Source organism: Pseudophryne corroboree, chromosome 6 (genome assembly GCF_028390025.1).
Source record: "Pseudophryne corroboree isolate aPseCor3 chromosome 6, aPseCor3.hap2, whole genome shotgun sequence".
NCBI lineage: Eukaryota > Metazoa > Chordata > Amphibia > Anura > Myobatrachidae > Pseudophryne > Pseudophryne corroboree.
The window spans coordinates 790,853,445-790,880,866 of NC_086449.1; the positions used below are offsets into that span (position 1 = coordinate 790,853,445).

The 27,422-nt window shown below is 43.7% G+C and overlaps 1 protein-coding gene across 13 annotated transcripts in view; it reads left to right on the forward strand.

The window, feature by feature from the left end:
* Window positions 1–27,422, forward strand: part of LOC134933536 (protocadherin alpha-C2-like) — a 349,525-nt gene that overhangs the window by 258,417 nt on the left and 63,686 nt on the right. For 11 of the 13 annotated variants that reach the window (XM_063928797.1, XM_063928798.1, XM_063928801.1 and 8 more), the window contains exon 2: window positions 25,458–25,516. The exons of the other annotated variants lie outside the window; for them this stretch is intronic. In XM_063928797.1, coding sequence (XP_063784867.1) covers window positions 25,458–25,516 — 59 coding nt within the window. The remainder of the gene's footprint in view (window positions 1–25,457; window positions 25,517–27,422) is intronic. 13 annotated transcript variants of the gene reach the window in all.

Sequence of the window (27,422 nt, forward strand, 5' to 3'; positions counted from 1 at the left end):
GAAGCTGAACCACTAGCCATGAACATAGGCCAGGGCCTCAGCCGTTCCTTGCCACTCCGTGTGGTAAATGGCATATTGGCAAGTTTACGCTTCTCCTCCGACAATTTTATTTTAGATTTTGGAGTCCTTTTTTTACTGATATTTGGTGTTTTGGATTTTACATGCTCTGTACTATGACATTGGGCATCGGCCTTGGCAGACGACGTTGCTGGCATTTCATCGTCTCGGCCATGACTAGTGGCAGCAGCTTCAGCACGAGGTGGAAGTGGATCTTGATCTTTCCCTAATTTTGGAACCTCAACATTTTTGTTCTCCATATTTTAATAGGCACAACTAAAAGGCACCTCAGGTAAACAATGGAGATGGATGGATACTAGTATACTTATGGATGGACGAGCGACTGCCAACACAGAGGTAGCTACAGCCGTGGACTACCGTACTGTGTCTGCTGCTAATATAGACTGGATGATAATGAGATGAAATCAATATATATATATATATAATATCACACTAGTACTGCAGCCGGACAGGTAGATATATTTATTATGTAATGACTGATGACAGACCTGCTGGACACTGTCAGCTCAGCAGCACCGCAGACTGCTACAGTAAGCTACTATAGTAGTATGTATAAAGAAGAAAGAAAAAAAAAAAACCACGGGTAGGTGGTATACAATTATGGATGGACGAGCGACTGCCGACACAGAGGTAGCTACAGCCGTGGACTACCGTACTGTGTCTGCTGCTAATATAGACTGGATGATAATGAGATGAAATCAATATATATATATATAATATCACTAGTACTGCAGCCGGACAGGTATATATATTTATTATGTAATGACTGATGACGGACCTGCTGGACACTGTCAGCTCAGCAGCACCGCAGACTGCTACAGTAAGCTACTATAGTAGTATGTATAAAGAAGAAGAAAGAAAAAAAAAATGGGTAGGTGGTATACAATATTATATATATATTATATACAATTATATATATATATATATATATATATATATATTAAACTGGTGGTGATTATTAAACTGGTGGTCAGGTCACTGGTCACACTATCAGCAACTTGCAAGTAGTACTCCTAAGCAGACAATCACAATATATATTATACTGGTGGTCAGTGTGGTCACAATGGCAGTGTGGCACTCTGGCAGCAAAAGTGTGCACTGTACGTTATATGTACTCCTGAGTCCTGCTCTCAGACTCTAACTGCTCCCCACTGTCAGTGTCTCCCCCACAAGTCAGATATACATTATACAGTCACACTATCTATCTATCACTTCAGCAAGTAGTAGTACTCCTCCTAATGCTCCCCAAAATTACTACTGTGTCTCTCTCTACTCTAGTCTCACTCTCTTCTCTATAAACGGAGAGGACGCCAGCCACGTCCTCTCCCTATGAATCTCAATGCACGTGTGAAAATGGCGGTGACGCGCGGCTCCTTATATAGAATCCGAGTCTCGCGATAGAATCCGAGCCTCGCGAGAATCCGACAGCGGGATGATGACGTTCGGGCGCGCTCGGGTTAACCGAGCAAGGCGGGAAGATCCGAGTCGCTCGGCCCCGTGTAAAAAAAAATGAAGTTCGGGCGGGTTCGGATTCCGAGGAACCGAACCCGCTCATCTCTACTGTCAACTGACCGTTTTCTGGGAGTGGTAGGGAAAATGCAGGCGTGCCTGGGCGTTTGGAGGGCGGGAGTGTGACGTCAATTTCTGCACCAAAAAGACTAAAGTGATCGCAAGAACTGAGCAAGTTCAGACCTACTCTGAAACTGCACAAAATGTTTTTGCAGAGCTCAGCTGCACAGGCATTCGCCCACTTGCAAAGCAAAAATACACTCCCCCGTGGGCGGTGACTATGCGTTTGCATGGCTGCTAAAAACAGCTAGCAAGCGATCAACTCGGAATGACCCCCATTGTGGCTTTTAAGTTTTATGTCGCCTTGTGAAGGTTGGTTTGTTGTTCGCAGTGAGTTTGCTGTTTGATTATTTATTGTGCATTCTTCCTGACCCACATACTGTACTCTTACAGTATGTTCCTTTTTATGACATTTCCAGCAGTCTTCATCTTTAAACAGAAGCTGGTGTCATGTGAGGTCTGCCTGCGTTACAAAGCAATGTGATGGCTGCATTGCATGTACTGTAATTACCTAAATGCAGATATTTGCCTCATTATCAGTGCACATATGTTCCAGCTCTATCCCAGGTAATAAATGCATCAAGAATTTCAAACAGATTTCTGTGTTTGCAAAACGCTTCATAGACTGCAATTGTGTCTTTACACAGTCACAAGTGGAGTTGTGACTGAAATGCATAGGACTCTGAATCACCTGTGGTTGCTCACAGTTGCATATGCTCAGCTCCAATGCATCCATCAGCAAAACAGACTTGTGTGCAATTCTGCATTGGCCCCACTCCAAGGGCATATCTAGCATTGGCCCCATAGTATTTACAGTGGCCCCAGCACCAATGTTTATTGAGAGACTCTTTGCACCATTTTATGCCACATAATGGTGCTTTAGTTCATTTTATGCCTCATAGTAGTGCTCTAGATCATTTTATGTGCCATAGTAGTGCCCTAGTTAATTTTATGCCTCATAGTAGTGCCCTAGTTCATTTATGTCCCATAGTAGTACCCTACTTCATTTTATGTCCCATAGTAGTGCCCTAGTCCATCCATAGTAGTGTCTTAGTTAATTTTAATGTCCCATAGTAGTGCCCTAGTTGATTTTATGTCCCATAGTAGTGCCCTAGTTCATTTTATGTCCCATAGTATTGCCCTAGTTCATTTAATGCCACATAGTAGTGCCCTAGTTCATTTTATGTCCCATAGTATTGCCCTAGTTCATTTAATGCCACATAGTATTGCCCTAGTTCATTTAATGCCACATAGTAGTGCCCTAGTCCATCCATAGTAGTGTCTTAGTTAATTATATGTCCCGTAGTAGTGCCCTAGTTCATTTATGTCCCATAATAGTGGCACAGTTCTTTTTATGTCCAAAGTAGTGCCCTAATTAATTTATGCGCCATAGTAGTGCCCTTGTTCATTTTATGCCCCATAATAGTGACACAGTTCATTTTATGCCCCATAGTAGTGTTCTAGTTCATGTTATGTCCCATAGTAGTGTCTTAGTTCATTTTATGTCCCATAGTAGTACCCTAGATCATAGTGCCACAGTTCTTTCTAAGCCCATAGTAGTGCCCTAGTTCATTTTATGCCCTACATAATGTGATACATTCCAGGTCTGGGATGCAATGGGCAATGCCATCTTTATATGGTGTTGCCCTATAAAGGTCTATAGAAGCCTATGGGCTTCTTTCCGTTATTCCTCCTGAGAGGGAACCAATCAGCGTGTGCGTCACTAGACACATGGGCAGAAGGACTCCTGGATCCTAAACCTGTAAGTTCTTCTATGGCAAAAGACAGCTCTTACTGGAAGAGATGTCTTTTGTTTGTTTTTTTTGTTTTTTTCAAGCATACAGCATTAATAAGCACCATTATGCTTGTGGAGGGTTGCAGGATTCATCACATCAGAATGTAATACCTCATGCATCCCACCCATAGTATGGTTGTTTATTAGTTGATTTGACTCACTTGCCCTGTTTGAGCTCAAGACCCATAGGACACACTACTGAGTCTACTGCTGTCACTTGATTCAGTGTTACCCCCCTGGGGATCTCTTTATGCAGTAATGAATGCAGTTATACCATTGTGGCTAGTTTGATGTGATTAAGGTTCAATACATAAGCTGTAAGGAATGTAAGGAATAGCAATTGCAGTGAACAGTAACTTTATCAGGTGCTTGCAACAATCTTATGTTGTTTATACCATTATTGCCTTTTTTCATGCAATTTATCTAGGAGAAATAATTGCACAAAAATGTGTGACTACACATTGCTCATAGGGGCCTTATTCAGAGTTGAGTGCAAATGTAATTGCAAAATGAGTGCAGGAAGAAGATGCATTCTTGTACTTGTATATGCAATATATGCAAGGTAGCCAATGTGGTTCCCTCCCCATGCACTTAACGGTGGGGAGGGGGGGTAATTAAGATTTGATCACTGCTGTGCATTTTTGCTCAGCAGGCGATCAGATCTGAACTGCGCATGAATCAGAGCCACACTGGCATCTGTGGCTAGCGATGGGATGGTGCAAAAAATCCAAACGCATGGGCATTCGCAAGGAGATTGACAGGAAGAGGCCATTTGTAAGTGGCAACTGACCATTTTCCAGGAGTGTCTAGAAAAACGCAAATGGGACCAAGCATTTGAAGGGAGGGTGTCTGATGTCAGCTCCGGCCCCGATCAGGAAAATTCCATCGCCGTGGCTGAGTAAGTCCTGCGCTGTGCAGAGACTGCACAAACTGATTTTTGTGCAGCTCAGCTACAGAAGCGAACGCACAATTGCACAGGCTTTTCCCCTTCCCCTGTAGAAAAGGTGCAAATACTCACAGTTACCAGCGTATACATATTACAATAAATTGTATCATGCAGTTAATAAGTACCCAAGAGCCTGATTCTGAGAGGGGAATAAAATAAGAAAGAGCATGTAACTGTGCATCTGAACAAATTTTGTTGCAAAGCAAAGGGGGAAAAGAGTAAGACATACTGTACATTTTTTTTTGTACGAAGGGTAAATACTGTCTGCTTTTGCATGTAGCCAATGGTGTATCTATAATGAGAGCAAGGCATGCAGTGCACATGGGCCCCTGGTCCACTTAATTATAGTCTCCTCTCCATTGGTCCGGTGCTGGCTGCAGAGCGGCAAATATCACACAGAAAATGGCCACTGCAGATATTTTCTGCTGATTCGCGCATGCGCAATAGTGGTGTCCCTGGGAACACAGCACGGTCACCATGTTCCCAGAGACCTGTGCATGTGCAGTAGACTGAGCGCCCTCCTCTCTTAAAGCGCCTCTGCATGTGGCCCACAAATACTGGACAGCTTTATTTTTAATCTGCAATTTAGATTTCAGTTTGGATACACCCCGCCCAAATCTGACGCTCTCTGCACATTTTATATCTGCCTCACCTGCAGTACAACATGGTTTTACCAAATTGCACAGTTACTTGCTTTTTCTTACTGGTTTCCAATTCAGAATCAAGAACTAAATATAAAATGTTATATTTGTTTTATAATTCAGCACCAATAAACATACAGGCAGCCTTCCCGTTCCCAACCACAGTAGGAAACACATTTTGTTTATTAAAAATTAGTATTCTGTACACAGTAATCTTGCTTTTAAGTTGCAGTTGGGTGGGTTTTAAACAATTTATCCAAACAGACACCATCATCATCAGTTGACCAATTGCACCTGGGTTTGAACATCCACAAGCCAGGTTCTTCCCTACCAGGGGTGTAACTTCCAGAGGCAATGGAAACAATTGCCTCTGGGCTCCAAGCCCTGAAGGGGCACTTGCATGTACAGTAGCACCTGTGAGGGATCCAAGTGTGACCACTGCTCTTCCAATAGAACTCCGTGGTGCACCTGCTGCTGAATAGTTAATTGGCTCTGTCCCTGCAGTCCTGCTAACACCTGCAGTAGGGGATAGGACGGCTTCCGCCTGGTACCACTCAGCCTGCACTGCAGCAAGTGACGGTGCACCTGCCACTGCTGCTGGACTGTGAGATGGGATCCACCAGTGAAAGCTGGTTCTGAATGCTCCAGGCAGCTGAATCCTGTGTATATGCAATACACACACACATTCGCAGAGACACATTCGCAGGGCATCAAACTTCAACTGGTACTTGGCAACAGGGATAAACTTATCCCCCTGCTCCCAACAGATGCATCTGCGACTTCCACGGGCAATCTTGGCCACAGTTTGCTTCAGTTCCCCTTATATGTACATGATTTTACTGTATTTTAGGTACATCCAGCACTATTTTTCTGGAAAAACAGTTTCAGTAACTATGGGTCTAGAGCTATTAAAAAAGTGATTGATTGATAGATAGATAGATAGATAGATAGATAGATAGATAGATAGATAGATAGATAGATAGATAGTTTTTAGAAAATAAAGCACTCAAACTGCACTTTAAATAAAACTTATCTAATGGAAAATACATTTTGGCCCAGGATAGGTGCAAGAACCCAGTTCCTCATTATGGGGGTCATTCTGACCCGATCACACGCTGCAGTTTTTTGCACTGGTGCGGTCGGGTCAGAACTGTGCATGAACCGGCGCCGCAGTGTGCCGGCGCATGCCAGACACCCGACGGCTGTCGTTGCCTAGCGATTGCCTCTGCCTGATTGACAGGCAGAGGCAGTCGCTGGGTGGGAGCGGGCGGTACTGCAGCGTTTGCCCGCCATTTTCGGGGCGTGGTCCGGTTAACGTAGGTGTGGCCGGACCGTGCGCGGGTGCGGTCCGCAGCAGCTGCGTGATGTCACACGAAGCCGCTGTGACCCTGGCAATGACAAGTAACTCCTGGCCAGCTGCAGGAGCTGTGCTGGCTGGGAGTTACTCTACAAGAGCCTGATTCTGAGAGGGGAATAAAATAAGAAAGAGCATGTAACTGTGCATCTGAACAAATTTTGTTGCAAAGCAAAGGGAGAAAAGAGTAAGACAAACTGTACATTTTTTTTTGTACGAAGGGTAAATACTGTCTGCTTTTGCATGTAGCCAATGGTGTATTTATAATGAGAGCAAGGCATGCAGTGCACATGGGCCCCTGGTCCACTTAATTATAGTCTCCTCTCCATCGGTCCGGTGCTGGCTGCAGAGCGGCAAATATCACACAGAAAATGGCCACTGCAGATATTCTCTGCTGATTCGCGCATGCGCAATAGTGATGTCCCTGGGAACACAGCACGGTCACCATGTTCCCAGAGACCTGTGCATGCGCAGTAGACTGAGCGCCCTCCTCTCTTAAAGCGCCTCTGCATGTGGCCCACAAATACTGGACAGCCTTATTTTTAATCTGCAATTTAGATTTCAGTTTGGATACACCCCGCCCAAATCTAACGCTCTCTGCACATTTTATATCTGCCTCACCTGCAGTACAACATGGTTTTACCAAATTGCACAGTTACTTGCTTTTTCTTACTGGTTTCCAATTCAGAATCAAGAACTAACTATAAAATGTTATATTTGTTTTATAATTCAGCACCAATAAAATAAGATTTTACTCACCGGTAAATCTATTTCTCGTAGTCCGTAGTGGATGCTGGGACTCCGTAAGGACCATGGGGATTAGCGGCTCCGCAGGAGACTGGGCACAACTAAAGAAAGCTTTAGGACTACCTGGTGTGCACTGGCTCCTCCCACTAAGACCCTCCTCCAGACCTCAGTTAGGATACTGTGCCCGGAAGAGCTGACACAATAAGGAAGGATTTTGAATCCCGGGTAAGACTCATACCAGCCACACCAATCACACCGTATAAAACGTGATACTATACCCAGTTAACAGTATGAAATATAACTGAGCCTCTCAACAGATGGCTCAACAATAACCCTTTAGTTAGGCAATAACTATAAACAAGTATTGCAGACAATCCGCACTTGGGATGGGCGCCCAGCATCCACTACGGACTACGAGAAATAGAATTACCGGTGAGTAAATTCTTATTTTCTCTGACGTCCTAGTGGATGCTGGGGACTCCGTAAGGACCATGGGGATTATACCAAAGCTCCCAAACGGGCGGGAGAGTGCGGATGACTCTGCAGCACCGAATGAGCAAACTCAAGGTCCTCCTCAGCCAGGGTATCAAACTTGTAGACTCTTACAAAAATGTTTTAACCCGACCAAGTAACAGCTCGGCAAAGTTGTAAAGCCGAGACCCCTCAGGCAGCCGCCCAAGAAGAGCCCACTTTTCTCGTGGAATGGGCTTTTACAGAATTAGGGTGCGGCAGTCCAGCCGCAGAATGTGCAAGTTGAATCGTGCTACAGATCCAGCGAGCAATCGTCTGCTTAGAAGCAGGAGCACCCAGCTTGTTGGGTGCATACAGGAGAAATAGCGAGTCAGTTTTCCTGACTCCAGCTGTCCTGGAAACATATACTTTTCAGGGCCTTGACTACATCCAGTAACTTGGAATCCTCCAAGTCCCAAGTAGCCGCAGGCACCACAATAGGTTGGTTCACATTAAAAAATTATACCACCTTAGGAAGGAATTGGGAACGAGTCCTCAATTCCGCCTTATCCATATAAAATACAGATAAGGGCTTTTGTATGACAAAGCCGCCAATTCTGATACACGCCTGGCCGACGCCAAGGCCCACAGAATGACCACTTTCCACGTGAGGTATTATAGCTCCACGGATTTAAGTGGCTCAACCCAATGCGACTTCAGGAAATCCAACACCACGTTGAGATCCCACGGTGCCACTGGAGGCACAAACGTGGGCTGACTATGCAGCACTCCCTTAACAAAAGTCTGAACTTCAGGCAGTGAAGCCAGTTCAATTTTGGAAGAAAATCGATAGAGCCGAAATCTGGACCTTAATGGAACCCAATTTTAGGCCCATAGTCACCTCTGACTGTAGGAAGTGCAGAAATCGACCTAGCTGAAATTTCTCCTTTGGGGCCTTCCTGGCCTCACAGTACGCAACATATTTCCGCCATATGCGGTGATAATGGTTTGCGTTCACTTCTTTCCTAGCTTCAAATAGCGTAGGGATAACTTCCTCCAGAATTCCCTTTTCCTTCAGGATCCAGCGTTCAACCGCCATGCCGTCAACGCAGCCGCGGTACGTCTTGGAACAGACAGGCCCCCTGCTGCAGCAGGTCCTGTCTGAGCGGCAGAGGCCATGGGTCCTCTGAGATCATTTCTTGGAGTTCTGGTTACCAAGCTCTTCTTGCCAACCCGGAACAATGAGTATAGTTCTTACTCCTCTCCTTCTTATTATTCTCATTACCCTGGGTAAGAGAGGCAGAGAAGGGAACACATACACCGACTGGTACACCCACGGTGTTACCAGAGCGTCCACAGCTATCGCCTGAGGGTCCTTGACCTGGCGCAATATCTTTGTAACTTTTAGTTGAGACGGGACGCCATCATGTCCACCTGTGGCCTTTCCCAACGGAGTACAATCATTTGGAAGACTTCTGGATGAAGTCCCCACTCTCCCGGGTGGAGGTTTCTTAGTTGTCCACTCCGGGAATGAACACTGCTGACAGTGCTAACACATGATTTTCCGCCCATCGGAGAATCCTTGTGGCTTCTGCCATCACCATCCTGCTTCTTGTGCCGCCCTGTCGGTTTACATGAGCAACCGCCGTGATGTTGTCTGACTGGATCAGCACCGACCGGTGTTGAAGCAGGGGTCTAGCCTGACTTAGGGCATTGTAAATGGCCCTCAGTTCCAGAATATTTATGTGTAGGGAAGTCTCCTGACTTTTCCATAGCCTTGGAAGTTCCTTCCCTGTGTGACTGCCCCCCAGCCTCGAAGGCTGGCATCCGTGGTCACCAGGACCCAGTCCTGTATGCCGAATCTGCGGCCCCCTAGAAGATGAGCACTCTGCAGCCACCACAACAGCGACACCCTGACCCTTGGAGACAGGGTTATCCGCCGATGCATCTGAAGATGCGACCCGGACCACTTGTCCAACAGATCCCACTGGAAAATCCTTGCATGGGACCTGGCGAATGGAATTTCTTCGTAAGAAGCTACCATCTTTCCCAGGGCTCGCGTGCATTGATGCACCGACACCTGTATACGTATTAGGAGGTCTCTGTCTAGAGACAACAACTCCTTGGACTTCTCCTCCAGGAGAAACCCTTTTTATCCTGTTCTGTGTCCAGAACCATACCCAGGAACAGTAGACGCATCGTAGGAACCAGCTGCGACTTTGGAATATTCAGAATCCAGCCGTGCTGTTGTAGCACTTCCCGAGATAGTGCTACTCCGACGAACAACTGCTCCCTGGACCTCGCCTTTATAAGGAGATCGTCCAAGTACGGGATAATTATTTTGGCCATTACCTTGGTAAATACCTCGGTGCCGGGGACAGACCAACGGCAACGTCTGGAATTGGTAATGACAATCCTGTACCACAATATTCAGGTACTCCTGGTGAAGAGGGTAAATAGGGACATGCAGGTAATCATCCTTGATGTCCAGTGATACCATGAAATTCTCCAGGCTTGTAATAATCGCCCTGAGCGATTCCATTTTGAACTTGAACCTTCGTATATAAGTGTTCAAGGCTTTCAATTTTAGAATGGGTCTCACCGAACCATCTGGTTTCGGTACCACAACATTTTGGAATAGTAACCCCGGCCTTGTTGAAGGAGGGGTACCTTGCTTTCACCTGCTGGAAGTACAGCTTGTGAATTGCCGCCAGTACTACCTTTCTCCGAGGGCAGCCGGCAAGGCTGATGTGAGGTAACGGCGAGGGGGAGTCGCCTCGAACTCCAGCCTGTATCTCTGTGATACTATTTGCAGAACCTAGAGATCCACCTGTGGGCAAGCCCACTGGTCCCTGAAGTTCCCGAGACGCGCCCCTACCGCACCTGTCTCCACCTGTGGAGCCCCAGCGTCATGCGGTGGACTCAGAGGAAGCGGGGGAAGATTTTTGATCCTGGGAACTGGCTGCTGGTGCAGCTTTTTTCCTTCTTCCCTTGTCTCTGTGCAGAAAGGAAGCGCCTTTGACCCGCTTGCTTTTCTGAAGCCGAAAGGACTGTACCTGAAAATACGGTGCTTTCTTAGGCTGTGAGGAAACCTGAGGTAAAAAATGTTCTTCCCAGCTGTTGCTGTGGATACGAGGTCCCAGAGACCATCCCCAAACAATTCCTCACCCTTATAAGGCAGAATCTCCATGTGCCTTTTACAGGCAGCATCACCTGTCCACTGCCGGGTTTCTAATACCCTCCTGGCAGAATGGACATTGCATTAATTCTGGATGCCAGCCGGCAAATATCCCTCTGTGCATCCTTTATATATAAGACAACGTCTTAAATATGCTCAATGTTAGCAAAATATTATCCCTGTCTTAGCGTATTAATATTATCTGACAGGGTATCAGACCACGCTGCAGCAGCCCTATTTATGCTGAGGCAATTGCAGGTCTCAGTATATAACCTGAGTGTGTAAATACAGACTTCAGGATCGCCTCCTGCTTTTTATCAGCAGGTTCCTTCAAGGTGGCCGTATCCTAAGACGGCAGTACCACCTTTTGACAAACGTGTGAGCGCCTTATCCACCCTAAGGGATATCTCCCAACGTGACCTATCCTCTGGCGGGAAAGGGTACGCCATCAGTAACTTTTTAGAAATTACCAGTTTCTTATCGGGGGAAACCATGCTTCTTTACACACTTCATTCATTCATCTGATGGGGGAACAAAACACTGGCTGCTTTTTCTCCCCAAAAATAAAACCCCTTTTATGTGGTACTTGGGTTCATGTCAGAAAATGCGTAACACATTTTTCATTGCCGAGATCATGTAACGGATGTTCCTAGTGGATTGTGTATATGTCTCAACCTCGTCGCCACTGGAGTCAGACTCCGTGTCGACATCTGTGTCTGCCATCTGAGGTAACGGGCGTTTTTTGAGCCCCTGATGGCCTTTGAGACGCTTGGGCAGGCGCGGGCTGAGAAGCCGGCTGTCCCACAGCTGTTACGTCATCCAGCCTTTTATGTAAGGAGTTGACACTGTCGGTTAATACCTTCCACCTATCCATCCACTCTGGTGTCGGCCCCACAGGGGGCGACATCCCATTTATCGGCCTCTGCTCCGCTTCCACGTAACCTTCCTCATCCAACATGTCGACACAGCCGTACCGACACACCACACACAGGGAATGCTCTGACTGAGGACAGGACCCCATAAAGTCCTTTGGGGAGACAGAGAGAGAGTATGCCAGCACACACCAGAGCGCTATATAATGCAGGGATTAACACTATAACTGAGTGATTTTTCCCCAAATAGCTGCTTGTATACATATATTGAGCCTAAATTTAGTGCCCCCCCCCCCCCCCTCTTTAACCATTTGAGCCTGAAAACTACAGGGGAGAGCCTGGGGAGCTGTCTTCCAGCTGCACTGTGAAGAGAAAATGGCGCCAGTGTGCTGAGGGAGAAGCCCCGCCCCTTTTTCAACTGACTTTCTCCCGCTTTTTCTGGAATACTGGCAGGGGTAATTTTACATCTATATAGCCTCTTGGACTATATATGATGTAGATTTGCCAGCCAAGGTGTCATATATTGCTTGTGTCTGCCGGAAAGAGAGATACAACGTAGGTTTTAAATCTAGGATCGAGCACGGTGGCCAAAATGTAGTGCTCTGATTTCAACAGATTGACCACCCGTGAATCCTGGTGAAGCGAATTAAGGGCTCCATCCACAAGTACCACATGCCTAGCAGAATCGCTCTGTTTTAGCTCCTCCTTCAATGTCTCCAGCTTCTTCTGCAAAAGCCTGATGAGGGGAATGACCTGACTCAGGCTGGCAGTGTCTGAACTGACTTCACGTGTGCCAAGTTCAAAGGGTTGCAGAACCTTGCACAACTTTGAAATCATTCTCCACTGCGCTTGAGTCAGGTGCATTCCCCCTCCTTTGCCTATATCGTGGCAGATGTATAGGCTTGAATGGCCTTTTGCTGCTCCTCCATCCTCTGAAGCATATAGAGGGTTGAATTCCACCTCGTTACCACCTCTTGCTTCAGATGATGGCAGGGCAGGTTCAGGACTGTTTGCTGGTGCTCCAGTCTTCGGCACGCGGCGGCTGAATGCCGAAAGTGTCCCGCAATTCTTCTGGCCACCGACAGCATCTCTTGCACGCCCCTGTCGTTTTTTCAAAAATTCTGCACCACCAAATTCAAGGTATGTGCAAAACATGGGACGTGCTGGAATTTGCCCAGATTTAATGCACACACAATATTGCTGGCGTTGTCCGATGCCTCAAATCCACAGGAGAGTCCAATTGGGGTAAGCCATTCCGCGATGATCTTCCTCAGTTGCCGTAAGAGGTTTTCAGCTGTGTGCGTATTCTGGAAACCGGTGATACAAAGCGTAGCCTGCCTAGGAAAGAGTTGGCGTTTGCGAGATGCTGCTACTGGTGCCGTCGCTGCTGTTCTTGCGGCGGGAGTCCATACATCTACCCAGTGGGCTGTCACAGTCATATAGTCCTGACCCTGCCCTGCTCCACTTGTCCACATGTCCGTGGTTAAGTGGACATTGGGTACAGCTGCATTTTTTAGGACACTGGTGACTATTTTTCTGAGGTCTATGTACATTTTCGGTATCGCCTGCCTAGAGAAATGGAACCTAGATGGTATTTGGTACCGGGGACACAGTACCTCCAACAAGTCTCTAGTTGGCTCTGCAGTAATGATGGATACCGGAACCACGTTTCTCACCACCCAGGATGCCAAGGCCTCGGTTATCCGCTTTGCAGCAGGATGACTGCTGTGATATTTCATCTTCCTCGCAAAGGACTGTTGGACAGTCAATTGCTTGGTGGAAGTAGTAAAAGTGGTCTTACGATTTCCCCTCTGGGATGACCATCGACTCCCAGCAGCAACAACAGCAGCGCCAGCAGCAGTAGGCGTTACACGCAAGGATGCATCGGAGGAATCCCAGGCAGGAGAGGAATCGTCAGAATTGCCAGTGACATGGCCTGCAGGACTATTGGCATTCCTGGGGAAGGAGGAAATTGACACTGAGGGAGTTGGTGGGGTGGTTTGCGTGAGCTTGGTTACAAGAGGAAGGGATTTACTGGTCAGTGGACTGCTTCCGCTGTCGCCCAAAGTTTTTGAACTTGTCACTGACTTATTATGAATGCGCTGCAGGTGACGTATAAGGGAGGATGTTCCGAGGTGGTTAACGTCCTTACCCCTACTTATTACAGCTTGACAAAGGCAACACACGGCTTGACAAATGTTGTCCACATTTCTGTTGAAATACTTCCACACCGAAGAGCTGATTTTTTTGGTATTTTCACCAGGCATGTCAACGGCCATATTCCTCCCACGGACAACAGGTGTCTCCCCGGGTGCCTGACTTAAACAAACCACCTCACCATCAGAATCCTCCTTGTCAATTTCCTCCCCAGCGCCAGCAACACCCATATCCTCCTCATCCTGGTGTACTTCAACACTGACATCTTCAATCTGACTATCAGGAACTGGACTGCGGGTGCTCCTTCCAGCACTTGCAGGGGGCGTGCAAATGGTGGAAGGCGCATGCTCTTCACGTCCAGTGTTGGGAAGGTCAGGCATCGCAACCGACACAATTGGACTCTCCTTGTGGATTTGGGATTTCGAAGAATGCACAGTTCTTTGCGGTGCTTTTGCCAGCTTGAGTCTTTTCATTTTTCTAGCGAGAGGCTGAGTGCTTCCATCCTCATGTGAAGCTGAACCACTAGCCATGAACATAGGCCAGGGCCTCAGCCGTTCCTTGCCACTCCGTGTGGTAAATGGCATATTGGCAAGTTTACGCTTCTCCTCCGACAATTTTATTTTAGATTTTGGAGTCCTTTTTTTACTGATATTTGGTGTTTTGGATTTTACATGCTCTGTACTATGACATTGGGCATCGGCCTTGGCAGACGACGTTGCTGGCATTTCATCGTCTCGGCCATGACTAGTGGCAGCAGCTTCAGCACGAGGTGGAAGTGGATCTTGATCTTTCCCTAATTTTGGAACCTCAACATTTTTGTTCTCCATATTTTAATAGGCACAACTAAAAGGCACCTCAGGTAAACAATGGAGATGGATGGATACTAGTATACTTATGGATGGACGAGCGACTGCCGACACAGAGGTAGCTACAGCCGTGGACTACCGTACTGTGTCTGCTGCTAATATAGACTGGATGATAATGAGATGAAATCAATATATATATATATAATATCACTAGTACTGCAGCCGGACAGGTATATATATTTATTATGTAATGACTGATGACGGACCTGCTGGACACTGTCAGCTCAGCAGCACCGCAGACTGCTACAGTAAGCTACTATAGTAGTATGTATAAAGAAGAAGAAAGAAAAAAAAAAACGGGTAGGTGGTATACAATATTATATATATATTATATACAATTATATATATATATATATATATATATATTAAACTGGTGGTGATTATTAAACTGGTGGTCAGGTCACTGGTCACACTATCAGCAACTTGCAAGTAGTACTCCTAAGCAGACAATCACAATATATATTATACTGGTGGTCAGTGTGGTCACAATGGCAGTGTGGCACTCTGGCAGCAAAAGTGTGCACTGTACGTTATATGTACTCCTGAGTCCTGCTCTCAGACTCTAACTGCTCCCCACTGTCAGTGTCTCCCCCACAAGTCAGATATACATTATACAGTCACACTATCTATCTATCACTTCAGCAAGTAGTAGTACTCCTCCTAATGCTCCCCAAAATTACTACTGTGTCTCTCTCTACTCTAGTCTCACTCTCTTCTCTATAAACGGAGAGGACGCCAGCCACGTCCTCTCCCTATGAATCTCAATGCACGTGTGAAAATGGCGGCGACGCGCGGCTCCTTATATAGAATCCGAGTCTCGCGATAGAATCCGAGCCTCGCGAGAATCCGACAGCGGGATGATGACGTTCGGGCGCGCTCGGGTTAACCGAGCAAGGCGGGAAGATCCGAGTCGCTCGGCCCCGTGTTAAAAAAAATGAAGTTCGGGCGGGTTCGGATTCCGAGGAACCGAACCCGCTCATCTCTACTGTCAACTGACCGTTTTCTGGGAGTGGTAGGGAAAATGCAGGCGTGCCTGGGCGTTTGGAGGGCGGGAGTGTGACGTCAATTTCTGCACCAAAAAGACTAAAGTGATCGCAAGAACTGAGCAAGTTCAGACCTACTCTGAAACTGCACAAAATGTTTTTGCAGAGCTCAGCTGCACAGGCATTCGCCCACTTGCAAAGCAAAAATACACTCCCCCGTGGGCGGTGACTATGCGTTTGCATGGCTGCTAAAAACAGCTAGCAAGCGATCAACTCGGAATGACCCCCATTGTGGCTTTTAAGTTTTATGTCGCCTTGTGAAGGTTGGTTTGTTGTTCGCAGTGAGTTTGCTGTTTGATTATTTATTGTGCATTCTTCCTGACCCACATACTGTACTCTTACAGTATGTTCCTTTTTATGACATTTCCAGCAGTCTTCATCTTTAAACAGAAGCTGGTGTCATGTGAGGTCTGCCTGCGTTACAAAGCAATGTGATGGCTGCATTGCATGTACTGTAATTACCTAAATGCAGATATTTGCCTCATTATCAGTGCACATATGTTCCAGCTCTATCCCAGGTAATAAATGCATCAAGAATTTCAAACAGATTTCTGTGTTTGCAAAACGCTTCATAGACTGCAATTGTGTCTTTACACAGTCACAAGTGGAGTTGTGACTGAAATGCATAGGACTCTGAATCACCTGTGGTTGCTCACAGTTGCATATGCTCTGCTCCAATGCATCCATCAGCAAAACAGACTTGTGTGCAATTCTGCATTGGCCCCACTCCAAGGGCATATCTAGCATTGGCCCCATAGTATTTACAGTGGCCCCAGCACCAATGTTTATTGAGAGACTCTTTGCACCATTTTATGCCACATAATGGTGCTTTAGTTCATTTTATGCCTCATAGTAGTGCTCTAGATCATTTTATGTGCCATAGTAGTGCCCTAGTTAATTTTATGCCTCATAGTAGTGCCCTAGTTCATTTATGTCCCATAGTAGTACCCTACTTCATTTTATGTCCCATAGTAGTGCCCTAGTCCATCCATAGTAGTGTCTTAGTTAATTTTAATGTCCCATAGTAGTGCCCTAGTTGATTTTATGTCCCATAGTAGTGCCCTAGTTCATTTTATGTCCCATAGTATTGCCCTAGTTCATTTAATGCCACATAGTAGTGCCCTAGTTCATTTTATGTCCCATAGTATTGCCCTAGTTCATTTAATGCCACATAGTATTGCCCTTGTTCATTTAATGCCACATAGTAGTGCCCTAGTCCATCCATAGTAGTGTCTTAGTTAATTATATGTCCCGTAGTAGTGCCCTAGTTCATTTATGTCCCATAATAGTGGCACAGTTCTTTTTATGTCCAAAGTAGTGCCCTAATTAATTTATGCGCCATAGTAGTGCCCTTGTTCATTTTATGCCCCATAATAGTGATACAGTTCATTTTATGCCCCATAGTAGTGTTCTAGTTCATGTTATGTCCCATAGTAGTGTCTTAGTTCATTTTATGTCCCATAGTAGTACCCTAGATCATAGTGCCACAGTTCTTTCTAAGCCCATAGTAGTGCCCTAGTTCATTTTATGCCCTACATAATGTGATACATTCCAGGTCTGGGATGCAATGGGCAATGCCATCTTTATATGGTGTTGCCCTATAAAGGTCTATAGAAGCCTATGGGCTTCTTTCCGTTATTCCTCCTGAGAGGGAACCAATCAGCGTGTGCGTCACTAGACACATGGGCAGAAGGACTCCTGGGTCCTAAACCTGTAAGTTCTTCTATGGCAAAAGACAGCTCTTACTGGAAGAGATGTCTTTTGTTTGTTTTTTTGTTTTTTTCAAGCATACAGCATTAATAAGCACCATTATGCTTGTGGAGGGTTGCAGGATTCATCACATCAGAATGTAATACCTCATGCATCCCACCCATAGTATGGTTGTTTATTAGTTGATTTGACTCACTTGCCCTGTTTGAGCTCAAGACCCATAGGACACACTACTGAGTCTACTGCTGTCACTTGATTCAGTGTTACCCCCCTGGGGATCTCTTTATGCAGTAATGAATGCAGTTGTACCATTGTGGCTAGTTTGATGTGATTAAGGTTCAATACATAAGCTGTAAGGAATGTAAGGAATAGCAATTGCAGTGAACAGTAACTTTATCAGGTGCTTGCAACAATCTTATGTTGTTTATACCATTATTGCCCTTTTTCATGCAATTTATCTAGGATAAATAATTGCACAAAAATGTGTGACTACACATTGCTCATAGGGGCCTTATTCAGAGTTGAGTGCAAATGTAATTGCAAAATGAGTGCAGGAAGAAGATGCATTCTTGTACTTGTATATGCAATATATGCAAGGTAGCCAATGTGGTTCCCTCCCCATGCACTTAACGGTGGGGAGGGGGGGTAATTAAGATTTGATCACTGCTGTGCATTTTTGCTCAGCAGGCGATCAGATCTGAACTGCGCATGAATCAGAGCCACACTGGCATCTGTGGCTAGCGATGGGATGGTGCAAAAAATCCAAACGCATGGGCATTCGCAAGGAGATTGACAGGAAGAGGCCATTTGTAAGTGGCAACTGACCATTTTCCAGGAGTGTCTAGAAAAACGCAAATGGGACCAAGCATTTGAAGGGAGGGTGTCTGATGTCAGCTCCGGCCCCGATCAGGAAAATTCCATCGCCGTGGCTGAGTAAGTCCTGCGCTGTGCAGAGACTGCACAAACTGATTTTTGTGCAGCTCAGCTACAGAAGCGAACGCACAATTGCACAGGCTTTTCCCCTTCCCCTGTAGAAAAGGTGCAAATACTCACAGTTACCAGCGTATACATATTACAATAAATTGTATCGTGCAGTTAATAAGTACCCAAGAGCCTGATTCTGAGAGGGGAATAAAATAAGAAAGAGCATGTAACTGTGCATCTGAACAAATTTTGTTGCAAAGCAAAGGGGGAAAAGAGTAAGACATACTGTACATTTTTTTTTGTACGAAGGGTAAATACTGTCTGCTTTTGCATGTAGCCAATGGTGTATCTATAATGAGAGCAAGGCATGCAGTGCACATGGGCCCCTGGTCCACTTAATTATAGTCTCCTCTCCATTGGTCCGGTGCTGGCTGCAGAGCGGCAAATATCACACAGAAAATGGCCACTGCAGATATTTTCTGCTGATTCACGCATGCGCAATAGTGATGTCCCTGGGAACACAGCACGGTCACCATGTTCCCAGAGACCTGTGCATGTGCAGTAGACTGAGCGCCCTCCTCTCTTAAAGCGCCTCTGCATGTGGCCCACAAATACTGGACAGCTTTATTTTTAATCTGCAATTTAGATTTCAGTTTGGATACACCCCGCCCAAATCTGACGCTCTCTGCACATTTTATATCTGCCTCACCTGCAGTACAACATGGTTTTACCAAATTGCACAGTTACTTGCTTTTTCTTACTGGTTTCCAATTCAGAATCAAGAACTAAATATAAAATGTTATATTTGTTTTATAATTCAGCACCAATAAACATACAGGCAGCCTTCCCGTTCCCAACCACAGTAGGAAACACATTTTGTTTATTAAAAATGAGTATTCTGTACACAGTAATCTTGCTTTTAAGTTGCAGTTGGGTGGGTTTTAAACAATTTATCCAAACAGACACCATCATCATCAGTTGACCAATTGCACTTGGGTTTGAACATCCACAAGCCAGGTTCTTCCCTACCAGGGGTGTAACTTCCAGAGGCAATGGAAACAATTGCCTCTGGGCTCCAAGCCCTGAAGGGGCACTTGCATGTACAGTAGCACCTGTGAGGGATCCAAGTGTGACCACTGCTCTTCCAATAGAACTCCGTGGTGCACCTGCTGCTGAATAGTTAATTGGCTCTGTCCCTGCAGTCCTGCTAACACCTGCAGTAGGGGATAGGACGGCTTCCGCCTGGTACCACTCAGCCTGCACTGCAGCAAGTGACGGTGCACCTGCCACTGCTGCTGGACTGTGAGATGGGATCCACCAGTGAAAGCTGGTTCTGAATGCTCCAGGCAGCTGAATCCTGTGTATATGCAATACACACACGCATTCGCAGAGACACATTCGCAGGGCATCAAACTTCAACTGGTACTTGGCAACAGGGATAAACTTATCCCCCTGCTCCCAACAGATGCATCTGCGACTTCCACGGGCCATCTTGGCCACAGTTTGCTTCAGTTCCCCTTATATGTACATGATTTTACTGTATTTTAGGTACATCCAGCACTATTTTTCTGGAAAAACAGTTTCAGTAACTATGGGTCTAGAGCTATTAAAAAAGTGATTGATTGATAGATAGATAGATAGATAGATAGATAGATAGATAGATAGATAGATAGATAGATAGATAGATAGTTTTTAGAAAATAAAGCACTCAAACTGCACTTTAAATAAAACTTATCTAATGGAAAATACATTTTGGCCCAGGATAGGTGCAAGAACCCAGTTCCTCATTATGGGGGTCATTCTGACCCGATCACACGCTGCAGTTTTTTGCACTGGTGCGGTCGGGTCAGAACTGTGCATGAACCGGCGCCGCAGTGTGCCGGCGCATGCCAGACACCCGACGGCTGTCGTTGCCTAGCGATTGCCTCTGCCTGATTGACAGGCAGAGGCAGTCGCTGGGTGGGAGCGGGCGGTACTGCAGCGTTTGCCCGCCATTTTCGGGGCGTGGTCCGGTTAACGTAGGTGTGGCCGGACCGTGCGCGGGTGCGGTCCGCAGCAGCTGCGTGATGTCACACGAAGCCGCTGTGACCCTGGCAATGACAAGTAACTCCTGGCCAGCTGCAGGAGCTGTGCTGGCTGGGAGTTACTCTACAAGTACAAAGGCATCGCCGCTGGGCAATGCTTTTGTACTTGTGCGGTGGGGCCGGGCCAGACATGCGGGGCGGATTAGCCCTGTGCTAGGCGTCTCCCCAAATGTCTGTGTCAGTGATCGTAGCTGTGCTAAATTTAGCACAGCTATGATCAGGTCGGAATGACCCCCTATGTCATATTTAATGAGAGGTTCAGGAACTGAGGGGTCTATTTACTAAGCCTTGGATGGAGATAAAGTACCAGTCAATCAGCTCCTAACTGCCATGTCACAGGCTCGGTTTAAAAAATGACAGTTAGAAGCTGGTTGGCTGGTACTTTAGCTCTGTCTACTTTATCTCACTCCAAGGATTAGTAAATAGACCCCTAAGTTCCTGCTGGTTATTGCTGAAAAATAGCACTGGAAATACAATGCATGAAGATAATGCAGCTGTTGTAGAGATTTTGCCTGCTGCTGTATAATCATTAAGCTATTGTATATAGTAAAGAACAAGAGTAATTGTTCTGCTGATCAATGCTGCAATTTGAGCAACCACATCCCAAACCAATGAACAAAGTCTAAGTGTCTGCAAAAATGAGAAATTGTAGTTAATAATGCAAGTATACAAGATCGTTCTTGACAGATACACAATTTATACTGCATGCCTATTGAAACATTCTATTTTTCTAGACCCCAAGAAAATAAACAACTGAAGAGTTAAAAAAAAACAGTTGTTTCCAGTAGCCTCTCTGAGAATGTCTGTGCTTTGGACTGTACATAAAGGCAATCAAAATCTTCATTCGCTTTAGAAAACACAAGACAGACAGTCTTAAGCAATGTTTCTGGATTCTGCCTCTTCTCCAAGCAGATATGTGATAGAAATGTTACAGTGCACAGACATGGCCTACGGTGTGTCTATATTTAGAAATGGCCATGGAGTACAATGTACTGGGATATTTTTGTGAATGTGCTATGTTTAAATTCAGTTGTCATAAACGATTTTAGTGCATGCATTGAAATCCACTTAATTTTTTTCTCTGGCTTCAGAGTCTTCAGTATCAATTAAAGCTAAATGTATTACAGTAGAGCTGTGCAGAATTGCACAGGTGTGTTTTATCTTCTTAGCAGAGCCAGGCATACAGCTACATCCATAGAGAAGGTCAAAAAGATGTCCTCTGTGATTTCTTAATGTAGTGGTTGTCAAACTGTGTGTGGTGGCATCATGGCGTGCCTTGGGACACTTGCAGGGGTGCCTTGGATTGGTGGTCCAGGATCAATTAACATTATTTATGGTCAATGTAATAGGCAAAACCACTGCTGGTGGCTGCCAATTATAAAATATGTGGACAAACAGAAGCAAATCTTGTCCCTCACCACACAATTGAGCCTAAGGATGACATATAAACACAATTTACTTCATCGAATTGTTTTTTCTAAATTTCTCAATAAGAAACTTTTGGCCTAGGGGAGCTGTGGAAATTTTTTTGATACTCTAGGGTGCCGTGATTCCAAAAAGTTAATCTGAAAGTAAGCTCCACTAATAATAATAATAATAATAATAATAATAATAATAATAATCAATGGCAGTTTTTACATATGGGCTGCAGGACTGCAGCTTCCCCCCCCCCCCACCTCTGGTAAAATCTGCAACCCCACTCACTGTCAGTGTAGCCAGACGCAGTCCATGAGACTGGACTGGCTTCACTGTGACTATCAGTGACTTCCTATTGGAAGTCTTACCTGCCAGTCAGAGACACTACAGGCAGTGCCATTGAGAGGTGTTTCTTTCCTCCAGGCTGCAATAGGTAGAGAGCTGGCTTCCTGTAGGAAGCCAGCTCCCTGCCCTGTCCACCCTAGCTGGCTTCTGCCGATGAGACCCATAGAAGCCATGGTTTTGCACAAGTGCAGTCAAGCCACAGCTTGTGCGCATGCGCTGGTCCTGGCTTCTGTCATCTTCATTATGCAGGTGCCAGGATCCAGCCAGTGGCGGCTGCAGCAGGGAATATCTTCCTCCTCCAGTGGACCAGGACGCTGATGATGATAATAATAATAATAATAATAATAATATAGAAAAATCTATTAGAGTATTTAAAAAGATAGGGTTTTTTGATGGTTAATTAATAGGCCTGCAAGTACGAAGCTGTGTATATAAACAAAATGAGAGCATGAGTTCTAGCTGGAGCTTTTGTCTAATAAGGTTATGCACTGCATTAAATTACAATATTTGTATCAAAGGAAAATGCTCCATTAGTAGTAACAGTGGAATGAAGATGGGAAAACAGGGGGGAATGTTAATCAAATGCAGAGAACAGCCAGAGCAAGACACAAAGCTGGCAGCTGCAATTGAAAGCTTGCTGGGACACTTTTGGCCCATTAGTGGTTGAGAGTAATGACAGATTGTGAGAAATACGTGCAAAGAAAGAAATATTGAGAATATACAATATTAGCTGTTCTACCCATTCTTCGCACGCGCGTTTCTGATTTTCACAGATGTAAATATAAATGAGTGTAAAAAATGTGGTAATTCCATAGAGATGTAAATTTGAGACATCTTAATTTAAGTAAATATTAATCCATGGTTCTTGGCATTACCCGAGGAGCACCCACATGAGATACGGTAAAAAGTGACCTGCCAATTATGTAGTTTATTAAATTCTACACACTAGAGGTGCAATCCAAATTGTCCATTTGGGCGTTATCATTCACGCAATGCAAGCCACGCATTGGTGGTGATGTCCTTATGTCAACCCCCTTTTCATCCCCTTAGGGGAGGTTTATTAAAATTCTAATTACATAGTTTTCCTATTTCCCACCTGTACTATACCTATGCTAAGTTTCAGCTTTCTAACATATCGGGAAGTAAGAGAATTAGTGATGAGTCAGTGAGTGAGTGAGTGAGTGAGTGAGTGAGTGAGTGAGTGAGTGAGTGAGAGGGCTTTTGCATTTTTTGTAGTTTATTAAATTCTACACACTGGAGGTGCAATCCAAATTTTGATCCGATTGTCTGTTTGGGCATTATCGTTCATGCAATGAAAGCCACACATCGGTAATGACATCATTATGTCTACCCCCTTTTCATCCCCTTAGGAGAGGTGTATTGTAATTTTAATGACGTAGTTTTCCTATTTCCCACCTGCAGAATAAATATGTTAAATTTCAGCTTCCTAACATATCGGTAAGTAAGAGAATAAGTGATGAGTCAGTCAGTGAGTAAGTGAGTGAGTGAGGGCTTGTGCATTTTTGTAGTTTATTAAAATCTACACACTTGGGCGTTATCATACACACACAACGCAAGCCATGCATTGTTGATAATGTCGTTAGGTCAACCCCCTTTTAATCCCCTTAGAGGAGGTTTATTAAAATTCTAATTACGTAGTTTTCCTATTTCCCACCTGAACAATATCTATGTAAGTTTCAGCTTCCTTACATATCGGGAAGTAAGAGAATTAGTGATGAGTGAGTGACTGGTTAATTGATTGATGGAGTGAGGGCTTTCGCATTGCTATATATATATATAGAGAGCTATACTGTATATCAAAAACACAAGCACGGATTTGCCTTGTAAAAGTAAAAGTCATTTGTGGTTTTAGTGCTCTTCCTTGTATATGTTGTTGCATTGTCTCAAAATGAAGACTATTTACAATCGATAACAAAAGTACAGTAATTCAGAGTAATTAATTAGTAATGTATTTTTAATATTTAACTTGCACAAAATCATTTAAAGATAATTGATAACTGGCTTGCTGTGGTTGTAAATAAATGCAAAAAATATATAAATATGTATTTTATTGTGAATTCTCATTTTATAATCTTGCACTGTTTTTAGTCTTTATATTGCTATCTTATATATACTGTATGTATATGTGTATATGTATATATATATATATATATATATATATAAAATGTACAGACAAATGAAAGGTCTTAATATGCAGCTGTTATGTTTCAATAAAAAAAACGTTATCAATCTTGTTGTATATAGTCAAATCTTCAGAAAATTGTATTGCGCCCGTCATATTGTGGATTGTTTTAAATACACTGTTACCGTTTAAAATGGTGCTGCAGTCTACAGTACAGTATATCACTCCATAGGGCATATGTATTAACCTGGAGAAGGCATAAGGAAGTGATAAACCAGTGATAAGTGCAAGGTGATAAACACACCAGCCAATCAGCTCAAATATGTAAATTGAAAGTTAGGAGCTGACTGGCTGGTGCGTTATCACCTTGCGCTTATCACTGGTTTATCACTTCCTTACGCCTTCTCCAGGTTAATACATCTGCCCCCATGTGAGCACAAACAAGAAACAAAAAAAACAAAAAACAATCATGTTGAAGTACTGTGTAACACATTGCAAGGATAAAAATCCTGTTTATTTGGTAAAACTCTTAATGTACTATTAGATTGTAGTGTTATCATTATTTAGTAACACATACAAGTTTAAAAATGCATTAGATATGTTGGCAACAGTGGTGCAGAAGAACTCCAGGTTTGTCAAACAAGTCATTTTTAATTACCATTTTTAATTTCATTTAATTGTTCCATTGTTGCATTACACCTTCAAGCTACTTCAAATATTTATGAAAGTAAAGCTTGACTGGTGACCTTCCCATGATGATTTTACACTTTTTTAATGGGAAACAATCGCTTTGTGATTTATAATTAGGATTATGATCCATTTTCTTTATTTTTAATAGTACTTTTATTAATATTTTTTACAATCATTATTTAGAAAAAAATCTTTGTATTGGATAATTTAGATGTTTGCTATCTCATCCAAATTTGTAACCTATTTTCAAAAAAAAATGACAAACTTTTAAAAGTTTGCATAAAGGTAAATTTACTATTATTTTTCATTATTAAAGTTACCAATTTATTTTATTTATTTATTTTAAATTGGCAAACACAGTGCAAATGTTTGATCCTTTATGTTGACATTGATTGCATAAATTAAATTTCTAACTGGAACTAAACATTTGTTCTTATTTGCTTCTTCAGCCAAAACATCCTAACCCAGACTGGCGTTACTCTGCATCACTAAAAGCTGCAATGCAGGGGTGAGTACATATTTAATTTTTTTATATTTTTAATACACTAAAAGAGAGAACAGATTGTAGCAAAAGACAACACAAACTTGCATTAAAGGATTTGGTGATGAACAATGAACATTCATAAACATACTGGTTTACTCTTAGACATGAATACAAGTACTGCAGTGTTTTAATTGTTTATATGTTTATGGTCTGCTTTTAGTGGTTGATGTGCACAATTTGTACTTTGCACATGCTAATCAATAAAATATAATTAGCTATGTCTCAAAGTCTCAATCTAAATGAAGTGGTGTCTTCAACTGACCGACAGAGCAGAAAACATCTCCATACTCTGCTGCTTGTATTGACACTGTCCATACTTCTTTGGCATAGGAGTACTTTGTCCTAGCGCCGTTAACCTGAATGAAGCAGTGGCTGGCTATAGCTGTCTGCAGTGTGAACATCTATCTACGCCTTGCCCAACTTAAGTAGAATGTTCCTAGTGTTGCCTGATATTTGTATCCTCCTGATTCCACAGAAATTGTATCTAATGCAAAAACCGTACACTGTGAAAATATGGTTATTAAATTCTACATGAAAACACAATTTTTTAATGTATTCTTTATGGTTAAGGATGTGATTTTATTTACAGTTTAGAAATGCCAAAGCTACTATAGCCCCAACCTGCCCCTACTCTAACTCTTCACTACAAGCAAGACCACTAATGAGATTGCAATCAAAAAAAGGATTGATAACCCTTTTTTTTAAATTCAACAATTTTTATTAGATTTTTATAGAAATACAAGAACAGGGAAGACCTTCATGATACAGACATACCAAAAACCGGAGAGAAACCGGTATAGTTACAATAATCCATCGTAAAGTGCTTTTAAGCCACATCAGTGAAACCACAGATACATAGTCGGTAATTGTAGGCTTGAGTAAGAGGTAAAGGATAAACAATCTTAACCTACATGAGGTTTAGGAAATGATGAAGACATTACCGACGTGCGTCTCAGCATAAGAAATCACCATATACCTAAGGCTAAGCATACAATTCTACCTGAGGATTCACAGGACATCAGTATACCCGAGAGGTCAGTAAAGAAGACAGACAGGAGGAAGGGGGGGTGGGGGAGAAACAAATGGGGAAAACAATACAAGTACTGATAACGCTTATAACTAAGCAATAAACCATCAACAATCTCTACATTAAGCCTAAAAATGACCACAGCAATGTTTAAAATGTGATTTAAACTTAAAAGTGAAAAAAACACTCATGGAGATGGAGGTGAACTGCATCTTTGGGGGAATGACTTTTGAGCAGAAAAGTAACAAGACAAAGGGCCAAATGTAAAAGAGTGAGAGTTTCAAAAAGTGAGAGATTTGGTAAGGTTTTGCAGTTTTTCTGAAAGTGGCAATCATTTACACAGGAAGATCAATGTGGAACAAACAGCACTCAAAAATGAATCTATAACAGGTAATTTCATAAAAAATAATTCTCATATATTTAATAAACACAATATAAACACATGTAAGAATTTTTTCTTGAATTAAAACATCAATGGCCAATTAGAAATGCATAAAGGGAAAAGTTTTTAACACGTGACTGAGGTCACGTGATCGGACTCAGTTCTATATTAAATAATAAAATAAAATTTTTAGATGCTTATAAACCTTGTTTTTTAGTTTCATTATAAATTCTAAAGGTACTGTACTCTGCCTTCCTGCTGCTATACATTAGAAGGTAGGATGGTTTTGTATATGTTAATATAATTGAATCTGAACAGGTGCTAATTGTATGGGTAATTGATACCCCTATATAAGAGCTGTATGAGCTCAGCATCAATACCTTTGATAAAGCTGCCAAGTGCCAGCGAAACGCGTAAGAGTGCTAGCCTCTGACCCGGGCACCATAAGGTCACCCCACAGG